The sequence below is a fragment of the Chanos chanos genome, chromosome 7 (genome assembly GCF_902362185.1).
Source record: "Chanos chanos chromosome 7, fChaCha1.1, whole genome shotgun sequence".
Lineage (NCBI taxonomy): Eukaryota > Metazoa > Chordata > Actinopteri > Gonorynchiformes > Chanidae > Chanos > Chanos chanos.
In genome coordinates this window covers 22805184-22817989 of record NC_044501.1, presented here as the reverse complement: position 1 = coordinate 22817989, position 12806 = coordinate 22805184, and the positions used below count along the sequence as shown (strand labels likewise).

General features: G+C 44.1%; 1 protein-coding gene across 1 annotated transcript in view; it reads right to left on the bottom strand.

The window, feature by feature from the left end:
• pigu (phosphatidylinositol glycan anchor biosynthesis, class U) overlaps positions 1 to 6459 on the bottom strand; it is a 15378-nt gene extending 8919 nt beyond the window's left edge. Inside the window, exons 1-7 of the mRNA XM_030780008.1 lie at positions 6330 to 6459; positions 5579 to 5643; positions 5417 to 5476; positions 5060 to 5122; positions 4794 to 4903; positions 4171 to 4271; positions 3404 to 3501 (exon numbers count right to left, since the gene is read on the bottom strand). Coding sequence (XP_030635868.1) covers positions 3404 to 3501; positions 4171 to 4271; positions 4794 to 4903; positions 5060 to 5122; positions 5417 to 5476; positions 5579 to 5643; positions 6330 to 6459 — 627 coding nt within the window. The remainder of the gene's footprint in view (positions 1 to 3403; positions 3502 to 4170; positions 4272 to 4793; positions 4904 to 5059; positions 5123 to 5416; positions 5477 to 5578; positions 5644 to 6329) is intronic.
• Between the last annotated feature and the right edge of the window lie 6347 nt (positions 6460 to 12806).

Below are 12806 nucleotides of genomic sequence, written 5' to 3'. Positions count from 1 at the left end.
GTGGGGTCAGACGTGTGTGTGTGTTGGTAAACGTGGGGTCAGACGTGTGTGTTGATAGACGTGGGGTCAGGTGTGTGTGTGTGTTGATAGACGTGGGGTCAGACGTGTGTGTGTGTTGATAGACGTGGGGTCAGACGTGTGTGTGTGTTGATAGACGTGGGGTCAGACGTGTGTGTGTTGATAGACGTGGGGTCAGACGTGTGTGTGTTGATAGACGTGGGGTCAGACGCGTGTGTGTGTTGATAGACGTGGGGTCAGACGTGTGTGTGTTGGTAAACGTGGGGTCAGACGTGTGTGTTGATAGACGTGGGGTCAGGTGTGTGTGTGTGTTGATAGACGTGGGGTCAGACGTGTGTGTGTGTTGATAGACGTGGGGTCAGACGTGTGTGTGTGTTGATAGACGTGGGGTCAGGTGTGTGTGTGTTGGTAAACGTGGGGTCAGACGTGTGCGTGTGTGTTGATTGACGTGGGGTCAGACGTGTGGTCAGACGTGTGTGTTGATAGACGTGGGGTCAGACGTGTGTGTGTGTTGATAGACGTGGGGTCAGGTGTGTGTGTGTTGGTAAACGTGGGGTCAGACGTGTGTGTGTGTGTTGATTGACGTGGGGTCAGACGTGTGTGTGTGTGTGTTGATAGACGTGGGGTCAGGTGTGTGTGTGTTGATAGACGTGGGGTCAGACGTGTGTGTGTGTTGATAGACGTGGGGTCAGACGTGTGTGTGTTGATAGACGTGGGGTCAGACGTGTGTGTGTGTTGATAGACGTGGGGTCAGACGCGTGTGTGTGTTGGTAAACGTGGGGTCAGACGTGTGTGTTGATAGACGTGGGGTCAGACGTGTGTGTGTGTTGATAGACGTGGGGTCAGACGTGTGTGTGTGTTGATAGACGTGGGGTCAGACGTGTGTGTGTGTTGATAGACGTGGGGTCAGACGTGTGTGTGTGTTGATAGACGTGGGGTCAGACGTGTGTGTGTTGATAGACGTGGGGTCAGACGCGTGTGTGTGTTGATAGACGTGGGGTCAGACGTGTGTGTGTTGATAGACGTGGGATCAGACGTGTGTGTGTGTGTTGATAGACGTGGGGTCAGACGTGTGTGTGTTGATAGACGTGGGGTCAGGTGTGTGTGTGTTGGTAAACGTGGGGTCAGACGTGTGTGTGTGTGTTGATTGACGTGGGGTCAGACGTGTGTGTGTGTTGATAGACGTGGGGTCAGGTGTGTGTGTGTTGGTAAACGTGGGGTCAGACGTGTGTGTGTGTGTGTTGATAAACGTGGGGTCAGACGTGTGTGTGTGTGTGTTGATAGACGTGGGGTCAGGTGTGTGTGTGTTGATAGACGTGGGGTCAGACGTGTGTGTGTGTTGATAGACGTGGGGTCAGACGTGTGTGTGTTGATAGACGTGGGGTCAGACGTGTGTGTGTGTTGATAGACGTGGGGTCAGACGTGTGTGTGTGTTGATAGACGTGGGGTCAGACGTGTGTGTGTGTGTTGGTAAACGTGGGGTCAGACGTGTGTGTGTGTTGGTAAACGTGGGGTCAGACGTGTGTGTGTGTGTGTTGATAAACGTGGGGTCAGACGTGTGTGTGTGTGTGTTGATAGACGTGGGGTCAGGTGTGTGTGTGTTGATAGACGTGGGGTCAGACGTGTGTGTGTGTTGATAGACGTGGGGTCAGACGTGTGTGTGTTGATAGACGTGGGGTCAGACGTGTGTGTGTGTTGATAGACGTGGGGTCAGACGTGTGTGTGTTGATAGACGTGGGGTCAGACGTGTGTGTGTGTTGATAGACGTGGGGTCAGACGTGTGTGTGTGTGTTGGTAAACGTGGGGTCAGACGTGTGTGTGTGTGTTGATTGACGTGGGGTCAGACGTGTGTGTGTGTGTGTTGATAGACGTGGGGTCAGGTGTGTGTGTGTTGATAGACGTGGGGTCAGACGTGTGTGTGTGTTGATAGACGTGGGGTCAGACGTGTGTGTGTTGATAGACGTGGGGTCAGACGTGTGTGTGTGTTGATAGACGTGGGGTCAGACGTGTGTGTGTGTGTTGGTAAACGTGGGGTCAGACGTGTGTGTGTGTGTTGGTAAACGTGGGGTCAGACGTGTGTGTGTGTTGGTAAACGTGGGGTCAGACGTGTGTGTTGATAGACGTGGGGTCAGACGTGTGTGTGTGTTGATAGACGTGGGGTCAGACGTGTGTGTGTGTTGATAGACGTGGGGTCAGACGTGTGTGTGTTGATAGACGTGGGGTCAGACGTGTGTGTGTTGATAGACGTGGGGTCAGACGCGTGTGTGTGTTGATAGACGTGGGGTCAGACGTGTGTGTGTTGATAGACGTGGGGTCAGACGTGTGTGTGTGTGTTGATAGACGTGGGGTCAGACGTGTGTGTGTGTGTTGATAGACGTGGGGTCAGGTGTGTGTGTGTTGGTAAACGTGGGGTCAGACGTGTGTGTGTGTGTTGATTGACGTGGGGTCAGACGTGTGTGTGTGTGTGTTGATAGACGTGGGGTCAGACGTGTGTGTGTGTTGATAGACGTGGGGTCAGGTGTGTGTGTGTTGGTAAACGTGGGGTCAGACGTGTGTGTGTGTGTGTTGATAAACGTGGGGTCAGACGTGTGTGTGTGTGTGTGTGTTGATAGACGTGGGGTCAGGTGTGTGTGTGTTGATAGACGTGGGGTCAGACGTGTGTGTGTGTTGATAGACGTGGGGTCAGACGTGTGTGTGTTGATAGACGTGGGGTCAGACGTGTGTGTGTGTTGATAGACGTGGGGTCAGACGTGTGTGTGTGTGTTGGTAAACGTGGGGTCAGACGTGTGTGTGTGTTGGTAAACGTGGGGTCAGACGTGTGTGTTGATAGACGTGGGGTCAGGTGTGTGTGTGTGTTGATAGACGTGGGGTCAGACGTGTGTGTGTGTTGATAGACGTGGGGTCAGACGTGTGTGTGTGTTGATAGACGTGGGGTCAGACGTGTGTGTGTTGATAGACGTGGGGTCAGACGTGTGTGTGTTGATAGACGTGGGGTCAGACGCGTGTGTGTGTTGATAGACGTGGGGTCAGACGTGTGTGTGTTGATAGACGTGGGGTCAGACGTGTGTGTGTTGATAGACGTGGGGTCAGACGTGTGTGTGTGTGTTGATAGACGTGGGGTCAGACGTGTGTGTGTGTTGATAGACGTGGGGTCAGACGTGTGTGTGGATAAATGTGGGATGATTACTGAGCTATAATGATCTCACCCTGTGATTTCATCACAGCTTCTTGCATTTCCTCACACTGTACCAGCTCAGTGAAAAATCAAGTGTAAGAATAAAGCCACGGAGTGAGCAGAGTGAGTGTGTGATACTGACCTGCAGCAGGAAGAGCAGAGTGAGTGTGTAAGCGTGTTTGTGTGAGTGTGTGTGTGTATAACACTAACCTGCAGCAGGAAGAGCAGTGCAGGAGCAAACAGGGTCAGGGGATAGATGGACTGATATGTTGCCAAGGCCAAGAAAATGGCACTCAACAAGGCACTGCCTGTAAAAACCACAACACAGTCAACAAGGCACTGCCTGTAAAAACCACAACACAGTCATCAAGGCACTGTCTGTAAAAACCATGACACAGTCAACAAGGCACTGCCTGTAAAAACCACAACAAAGTCAACACGGCACTGCCTGTAAAAACCACGACACAGTCAACACGGCACTGCCTGTTAAAACCACAACACAGTCAACACGGCACTGCTGTTCTCTACTGTTTACTGACATTATACCATCTAAAATAATACAGTCAGACACATAGACAGACAGAGCCAGACGGAGTGTAGAGTACGGGCCTGGTTTAGAGTGCAGTGGCAATGATCTGCAGCCTATGCTAGCCCTGGTAGCACTGGTCTGGGACTGGACCTCACAGTACTAGTTCGTGACTGACACTACTGACAATACCGGTCCGGTCCGGGACTGACAATACCGGTCTGGGATTGACAGTACTGGTCCTGACAGTACTGGTTTGGGATTGACAGTACTGGTCTGGGATTGACAGTACTGGTCCTGACAGTACTGGTTTGGGACTGACAGTACCGGTCTGGGATTGACAGTACTGGTCTGGGATTGACAGTACTGGTCCTGACAGTACTGGTTTCTGAATGACAGTACTGATCTGTAATATTAATGCACTCTTCCTCTGTGTGTTTGACGCACTGACCTTTGATAGTGCAGAGAATAAACAGAGCCAGGACGGCGTTGTTCAGACCACAGGTGGACTTGGCCACACATGACAGGATGGTGAAAGGGTTCAGCAGGTAACTGAAACACAAGACAATCATTATATCCAATGCATCTTTTTATGACTGAAATATTTCTACTTCATTTTCTCCTGAATTTGGAACTTATAAACATGCACATCGCCTTGTAAGTCTCTCCTTCACACTGTATTTGCTTTAACTAATGTGATTAGTGCATGGCTCCCCTAACACACAGGAGGATTTCACAGTGATAAACCATGCATGACTTAGCTGGGCTTCGAACCCTGTGCCCCATGTGAAGGGCACTGCTACACTGTCAGATTAGTCCTTAACTGTCTATGTCACATGTTCATACTTTACAGATACAACATACAATTTAAATGTAGAATTCAGTTCCCCCATAATCACAGAACATTATTATTCTTTTAGCTATAGTCACTGTTACACAGCTGTCAGATTTAGTCATCATGACATAACAACAGTATTAAGTTTTCAGTGATGAGTCTTCCTGCAGTGGAAACTAGCATTCTCCATTCTGTCAAAGTGTCTCTTGCTTTGACTGAGGAAGGAGGTCAGCACTTACAACATGGCCACCTTCAGAGGGATGTAGTACATCTCTTTGGGAGAGCGCATTAACTCCAGACAGTCGTGAGGATACCGGTCAGCCTCCAGCGCATACTTCTGTTTTCTAAACTACACACAGCACAGCACCAAATTAGACTCACATCCATTTCATATTTATACTGCATGTAACAATGACACGAAAAACATTGACTTGGTTAAAACGCATATACGATATCTGAACTCATAAAAACAGTAATGTTGTTTTTCATGTGTTTACCTACTTACCACATTTTTGTTGTAGATTTGCACAGCAAAATATAATGCCACTGCTGTTATTCCATCTGCAATCTGAACAGAAAGGAGATGAATACATGTTAGATAAGAATGACTTCTGGAACTCATACACACACGCACGCGCACAAACACAAACATGCACACACGTGCACACACACACACACACACACACATAAGAACACACAGACACAGACAGACAGACAGACCTGAGTCTTATTAACTGTTTTGTAATCCCTCTCATGGGATTTATCAGGCAAGTAAACCAGTTCCACTGAACATCACGAAGATCACAAATATGGTAAGTATCAAACTAAAGAGAACTAACACATCCTTATTAAGACCGCTCACCATGAAAACGATTTCGGCGTAGTCCACCAGGAAATGGAAGAGATAGATGATAAGAGGAGTCTAAAAGACAGAGAGAAAAACAATGTGTTGTGACATCAAGTGACAGCGTATTGCATGACACTGGGCATCTATGGACTTCAGCATCCACATGAGGGGACTCACCTCATGGAACACATCTCCTGAATAGGGTGAGACTCCAAGGTCCAGCAGGGCAAGACCTTCCACAACTGCAGAGAGACAACCCTGCATCAGTTACAGGTGTTTCACAGGACACTGCTGGTCTACAGCAGCTGAAGAACTGAGCCTGTCCTAACACTACTACAGCGCACTGTTTACCTGTTCACGAGGCTGTGTTAACAGTGTTACCATAGGACCAAATGGGTCAAAGTAAGAAACAGACAGGTTTTGTCATGAAACTGGCTACATTCAACTGACAACAGCATGCCATGCACAGTACTAATTCCTAATAATACAATATGGGTGGAGTCGAGCTTCAGACTACGGGTAGGGTTAACATGAAATTATCTGTAAAGACAACAACAGTTACATTAGAGAATGATATCTAACAAAACCAGTATCTATAAGTTCGCACAGACATTAATGGAGAATGTTCTGTTGACCGAATTATACGGCGGGAAGAATGAACAAAACAGTCGTGTTGGAAACGCAAATACTACCTGGTTTTAAGACCAAATATTAATGTGAGTAGTGTAACGGCCGGAAGGCGATACTTATATGGTTTCCACATGAAGAAATGCGTAATGCTCAGCCGGAAACTTTGGTCAAAGCTAAACATGGCATATTCTAACATCAGTTGCAATCTGCTTGACAGCTCAGAAGCCGTGGCTGAGATGCAAATCAGGCAGCTTAAAAACCGGCAGAAAGGCAACCAGAGGAACAAACGATTACAAACCTCTCTTCCAGGCATTCAGGGGAGAAACCACCTCAACTCTCTCTGAAATTAGTTCAGCTAAACTAGATCTGAATAATATTGCCCTGATTGTTGCAGCCACAATCAGGACTACTGTCAAGGGAGCCGCCATCTTTGTCAGGAGGAAGAGGCTCCGCCCTTTTAAAGAGCGGCATTGTGGGAAAAGGAGTCCCCCACCTCGCTCTCTCTCTCTCTCTCTCTCTCTCTCTCTCTCCCTGTTTTAGGAAGCGCTACAGCATACCCTTAGATTTTGTCGTTGGCGTTTTAACTTCTCATGTCAAAGGTGATTCAACAAAAAACTGTAATTAACACAGTTAAAATTAATTACATTTAGCACAAGCTGCGCTCTGAATTACTTTATGTCAGTTAAGAAAAGTCCAAGTACATTGTTGCTCTGATTTCGCAGCTGTGATGCAACTCTGACTCAGTTTATTGAATTAAAAATGTTCAAACTAGGAATCGTTTGTGGGAAGTACACGGAAAGCCGCTCCTTTAACGGAGCAGAAAGGGATAAAACGCCGCCTAGAACAACGGGCATTCTCTAGTTTTGCATAACAACCATCTGTAGTATAACGATATTCAAAATTATTAGCATAATTTTTTTTTAAAACTTGGAATGACCTATGATATCGCGACGTTTTTACAGTTCAATATGGAGGTACAAATGTACTACAAAACAAATGTGAATTGGACCAAATATCCCTAAACTTAACTATTAAGTACAGTCGATGATGATAGATGATGGATTCTTTTCTCGTTCCTTCTAGTTCTATGCCTACATAAAATGTGATACTGTAGGACAACAGTGACAAATGGCAAAACACTACAAGAAACGGACAATTTATACCTAAAGTATTTTAGACGTCACCTGTGTTTAACACACTATTCACATACAGTTACGTAAAATATCAGACGGAAAAACTACGACACTTCACATTTGGGATTTTTTTTTTGATTATCATAACTTCAAATTTCCCTTTATTTTAAGATTCAGAACATGAGAAAGTGAGCGGTGGCTAAAGATCACCATATACATTTTGGCAGTAACGCAGGCCCTTATTGTATTTTGACAACACTTTCCTTCAGACTGGTTTCTCAGACCTATCTGGTATCACACGCCAGAATGGGCCAGCAATGAATTCCAGTGTTTGACTAGTACAACCGAACTTCATTTTGCATCGTTTGACCAGCAGATGGCAGGCTTGTATTTTGATGTGGCTGAGTGAAACGGTGAACAGGACACAGATGTACGTATGGATGAGAGGCGATATAGAATGGTTCATTTCTTTAATATCGATTAAAATCATCCCTGTATTTTACCCCTTTGCCTTTGAAATAAAGCCATTGATGAATTTGCTGTTTTATATGCTGTCACATGTTCGAGTGTATTCTTTGTACAATAAAAAAGTACTTAAAAATAGTGCAAATAACTTCATACAGTGTATGACTGTGATATTACAGTTGTGTTCTGTTTGATTTTTCTGGTGGACCTGTAATTTGAATATACAACTTGAACCCAGAAACACAAGCTACAAGATTACCCATCACTCAGATTATCAGACTCACATATTGATCATTTGAAACCACATTAATCCATGCCTTATCACCTCAGTTTGACCTTTCAGTGACCCCATCTGAGCTGTTTATGTCTGTTATTTTTACTGCATTTGATGGAAATTGGTCTATTTGGTGAATGAAGCCTAGAGGTCTTAAAGCCAATGTGTTAGTCAAAAAGGGTGGAGCATGTTTTAGTATATCACACTTTCACAACATGATTCTCTTTTGGTTCAGGGTGTTGTTTTGGACACCCAGTCGAGTATGTGCGTGTAGTTCAGCATTAGAGCATTAAACATCTAAAACTTTATGGGCAGAATCATCATGGTAATCTCACACTGCATTGAAAATTCAGACAGAGAGACTTCACTTTCCTAGTCCACATTTGACAGATGATCAAACCAGATTTGTGAGTGCTATCATGTGGAAATGATGGTGAGAGCCCAAAATCTGCTGTCTGAAATGACATCACGGTTAAAGGAAAGGAAAGGAAAGGAGAGGAAGGAAAAGGAAAGGAAAAGGAGAGGAAAGGAAAAACTTGCAGCTGAAGAAGAGCTGTGTTAGGGAGAGCTGGGCATCAGGAGGTAAAGTAGTAGATATGTAATGCCAGACATAATCTTTATGATTTTCTGTCAGTCTTGGTGTTTCCAGGAGTGAGGAGCTACTCTGACCAACTCCCTCCTCCTGGGCATAATGTCTGATGTCTGCTTTCACGCCTTGGTACACAGCTGCCGGTTGATATATATATATATATATATATATATATATATATATATATATATATATATATGTGTGTGTGTGTGTGTGTGTGTGTGTGCATATATATATATATATATACACACACACACACGCATATATATATGTGTGTGTGTGTGTGTATTTATATATACATATATAATTTTGTGTCTTTTTTTTAACTTGAGATTTTCTGGAGTAGCATTTGCATGACAAAGACAACATTGTTGATAGTTTGGCTGACATGCCCGGTTCCTTAGAAAACAGCCTCTTTATTTTCTAATAGACAGACTGAATACTGATATTTCCACCCGAGGAAAGAAAACATGATGTTAATCATTAAAGATACACTTTCTGATATCAGTGTCACTTTTTGAGATTGTGTTGTGAATTTGTAATTATTTCATCTTGAGGCCCATGCCCGGTAACTGTGCTTGTTTTTTCTTTTTCTTTTTTGTCAGTTTCATTCTGGACATTTATTTATTTACTCAGATTTTTTAGATGTCTTTAATCTTATTCTCTTTCTGGCCTCATTGGTTTGGCCTTCTATTTGCACCTGCAATTTACTGCAACACAGGTTAAGTGCTAGAGAAGATTTGTACTTGACTTGACTCAGATATTTGAGTTTTTAGTGGAAAATGAGAGAAGCATATGTAGCTTTGGCCGAATCAATTCACAAAACAAAATTAAAACTTGATTTAATTATCTATTCAAGCGAGCATCACAGACTTGGCTCCGGCTAAATCAATTAGCCATTGGCAGTCCAGTGAGTTTTCTCTTTCTTCTGTGTAGTGAAAAAGAGTCAACTGTACCAAACAGAACACGTAAGTATGGCTTATTTAAAGGGACCGTCTATGATAAGTCATAGAATTAATGTTTTATTTTACATGGACCATTACATAGTAATCTATGTTACACACCTGACATCTGATTTGGTGTTTCACTCTCTGTGCTGCGCATTAACACATGTTGGCATTTGTGCACAGGATCCAAGGAGACAGAAGTTATAAGATGGAAGATGCTTTTGACCACTAGACTTACTCTTCATCTTCATACTTTCAGTCTGAACTGACACCAAGGGTCTGACAAGTATAAGCTCTCCCATCTGCAATTATGCCTGTTATCTAATGAGCTTTAATTTAAGTCTGAACTCTAACAATTCAGTTTTTCTGTCCATAGTTTCATATGTAGTCAAACGAGTCATCTGGAATATTTGTTGGACTTTGATTGGCTTTGCCTGTTGGCTCTATGTGTCTATCTGTCTTTGAGAGGCTTATTGATGAGAAATAACTTTTCATTTCACTGACCTCACACACACACATTCACACACCAGAGATGCTCACAAGTCATTTTTTGCATATCCAAGTCAAGTCTCAAGTGTTTGGTCACAAGTTCAACTCAAGTCTCAAGTCTCTTATGGTTGTAATGAGCATTCTATCATCTGCTGCATGCCATCTAGTCTGCTTAGAACACTGCATTTCTATATCTAAGGAATTCAAAGCATGTACTACATTATCATAACTTAGGGTTGCGACCTGTCCCGGTTTTTTCCAGGATTGTCCTTCTTTTTAATAGTCAGTCCCGGAGAATTTATTCTCTGTCCCGGGACACTTAATGTGTAAAAAAAAGTTCTATTTATTTTGTCAGTTTTGTTAAATGGGGGGAGAGACGGACAAGGAGGACAAAAAAACAAAATCGGACGAGCAACCAGCGTCAAAGAATAAATGACTTACAACGTACAACTCAGCCTGGGCAAAAGAGAAAACTTTTCTGAATGGGCAAGGCCCACCCAAGGAGAGCTGTTCTCTGCCGCCCGTGTTTTGTATGGACAAATATAGGCACGAGAGGCAGTGGGGAGTCCTACAACTGTTAACATAGTGTATTCGCAAATATGGTTGAAGTCACTGTGTGTGTGACTTGAATGAGACTCAAGTCCAAGTCAAAAACTTGTGTCCCCATCACTGACACACACACTCACACGTGCATACACACACACACACACACACACACACACACACATTTATTAGCAGCTAAAACTGTTAGCACCAGCTGAGATGGCCCAAGAGTGACATCATGTTTTGTGCCAAACTGAGAGGAGGCAGACAACCACTCTGCTTCAGTAAGAACCAGAAATTTCCAGCAAATTCTAGGTGACATCAGCGCATTTATTGTGAGTTCCAAAGGTATGGATTTACACAAAAGGATGCATTAAGGTGATTGTCTGATTGTCGTGTTGCTCGGATTAATTACACCAGATGACACTCACATTCAAGTAGGACAAAGCCAGATGATTATTCTCCATTATCATCCAAAGTTCTCATTGATTTCAAGCTGCAATTTTCACCTGAAAAACAGTAATTTAACAAGAAAGTGAATAACACGGATGAGCTCGAAGTCCTACGTACTGACATGAAGGACTTGAATGCAATTTTTCAACTGACACACTTTTACCGCAGTAGAAAATGATGAGATTAAGGAAGACTTCGCATGTTTTTTTTCAGAACTGTGAGAAGGCAGAAAGGTGTGCCTCTCCGCTGCGGCATGATAGCATTTCATGAGGTAATTTGCGACTCTGAATCATGGAAAATGGATGACACAGAAGAAAAAAAAATTAAATTAGAACATCAGCAATACCCGTACCCAACTTTTTTTCTTAAAGCATCTTAGTTTCAGTGTGAGGAGATTCATAGGGTGACTTAAGGCTGAATTTTAACTCAAAAGAAAACTTCACATGTATTTGAGCAAGCACCTTTCTTTCTTGACCATAAAGTGAATGTGATTGCTTGTGGTGCAACCAGTGAAAATATTGTTCGGCACTGTTTTACACTGTGGCAGTGTGAAAATATTGCTCGACACTGTTTTACACTGTGGCAATGTGAAAATACTAAATGGGGAGGAAGATTCATCTGGGGTGGTCTTTGAGTCACATTGATTCATGTGGAACCTAGTGACAACAGTCGCTCTATCACTCAGCACTGAGAATGACATACCCCCCAACCCCCAACCCCACCCCAGCCCCCCTGCAGACAAACAGCTCTTTCTGTCAGCCTTAGGTCTGTGAGAGATTAAAAGTATTTAGCTATTGATTAGACACTACCTGTGAAGAAATGGCAGTGGAGGGGACTTCTTGGAAGTGATTTATCTGTGAGAGACTACAGTTGATCAATAATATCTCAGCTCATCTTTTTGACACATCTTCTACCTCAGACTTCTAACCCTTTGTAAAACTAGAATGTCGCCCAGCTGGCAGAGCAATAGGGCAGTTCTCTGGGGGTTGTTTGAGCTTTTGTGTGTGGTTCTGGGAGGTGAGCCGCAGGACAGAAACACCAGGAAAACCTCAGGACGGGAACATCCGGAAAACATCAAGGAAAGGAACCATGTATGTCTACGTGAGCACTCATTCTTCCTCTCACTGACTGACACTGTTTGACTGTTTGTTTTTCTGTTTGTTTTTGTTTCTTTGTGTGTGTGTGTGTGTGTGTGTGTGTGTGTGTGTGTGTGTGCCATGCCGCCTGTGCATTTGATTGCGTTGCTGAGTCGCATGGAAAACTTTGGTTGGTTTGTTACTCTAGTTGCAGGAGTTGCTCTTTGCGCTGACTTTTAGGTTGCATGTCACGAGCTGTGAAAGTCAGCTCAGCAGAAACAGCAGAGCTCAGAATTGGATAACCAGCTAATCCCTTATCTGCTTGGCAACGGAGGTGGCGCGGAGTGGGCCTGATCGCTCCTTAATTAAGGCTGAGGGGACTTATGACAGGGCTGGGTGACTGAGAGGGTGTGTGTCTGTGTGTGTGTGTGTGTGTGTGTCTGTGTGTATGTGTTTGTGTGTGTGTGTGTGTGTAAGTGTGAGGATGAGTAGACATAGCATTAGCAGCCGGTCCCTGGGTGACCTTCTGACTGAGTACAACTCGAAAAGCAACGATGGAAACACCACCTGCCGTTCTGTGTATCGCCTCAGCACTCTGATGGAAAGACAATCTGACGAAAAAAAAGCAAAATCACCACAGAAGGATTCCTTCCATGAGGACGACAACATCCCCACGCAGATTTTACATGACTGAATAAAGGTGCTCATCTCTCATCTCAGATATCTGAATTTTTATTTATTTTAGTTTGTGAAACTGTACCCCAATTCCTGTCTTTACCTGTCAAATAAACGTTATTTTTTCCAGG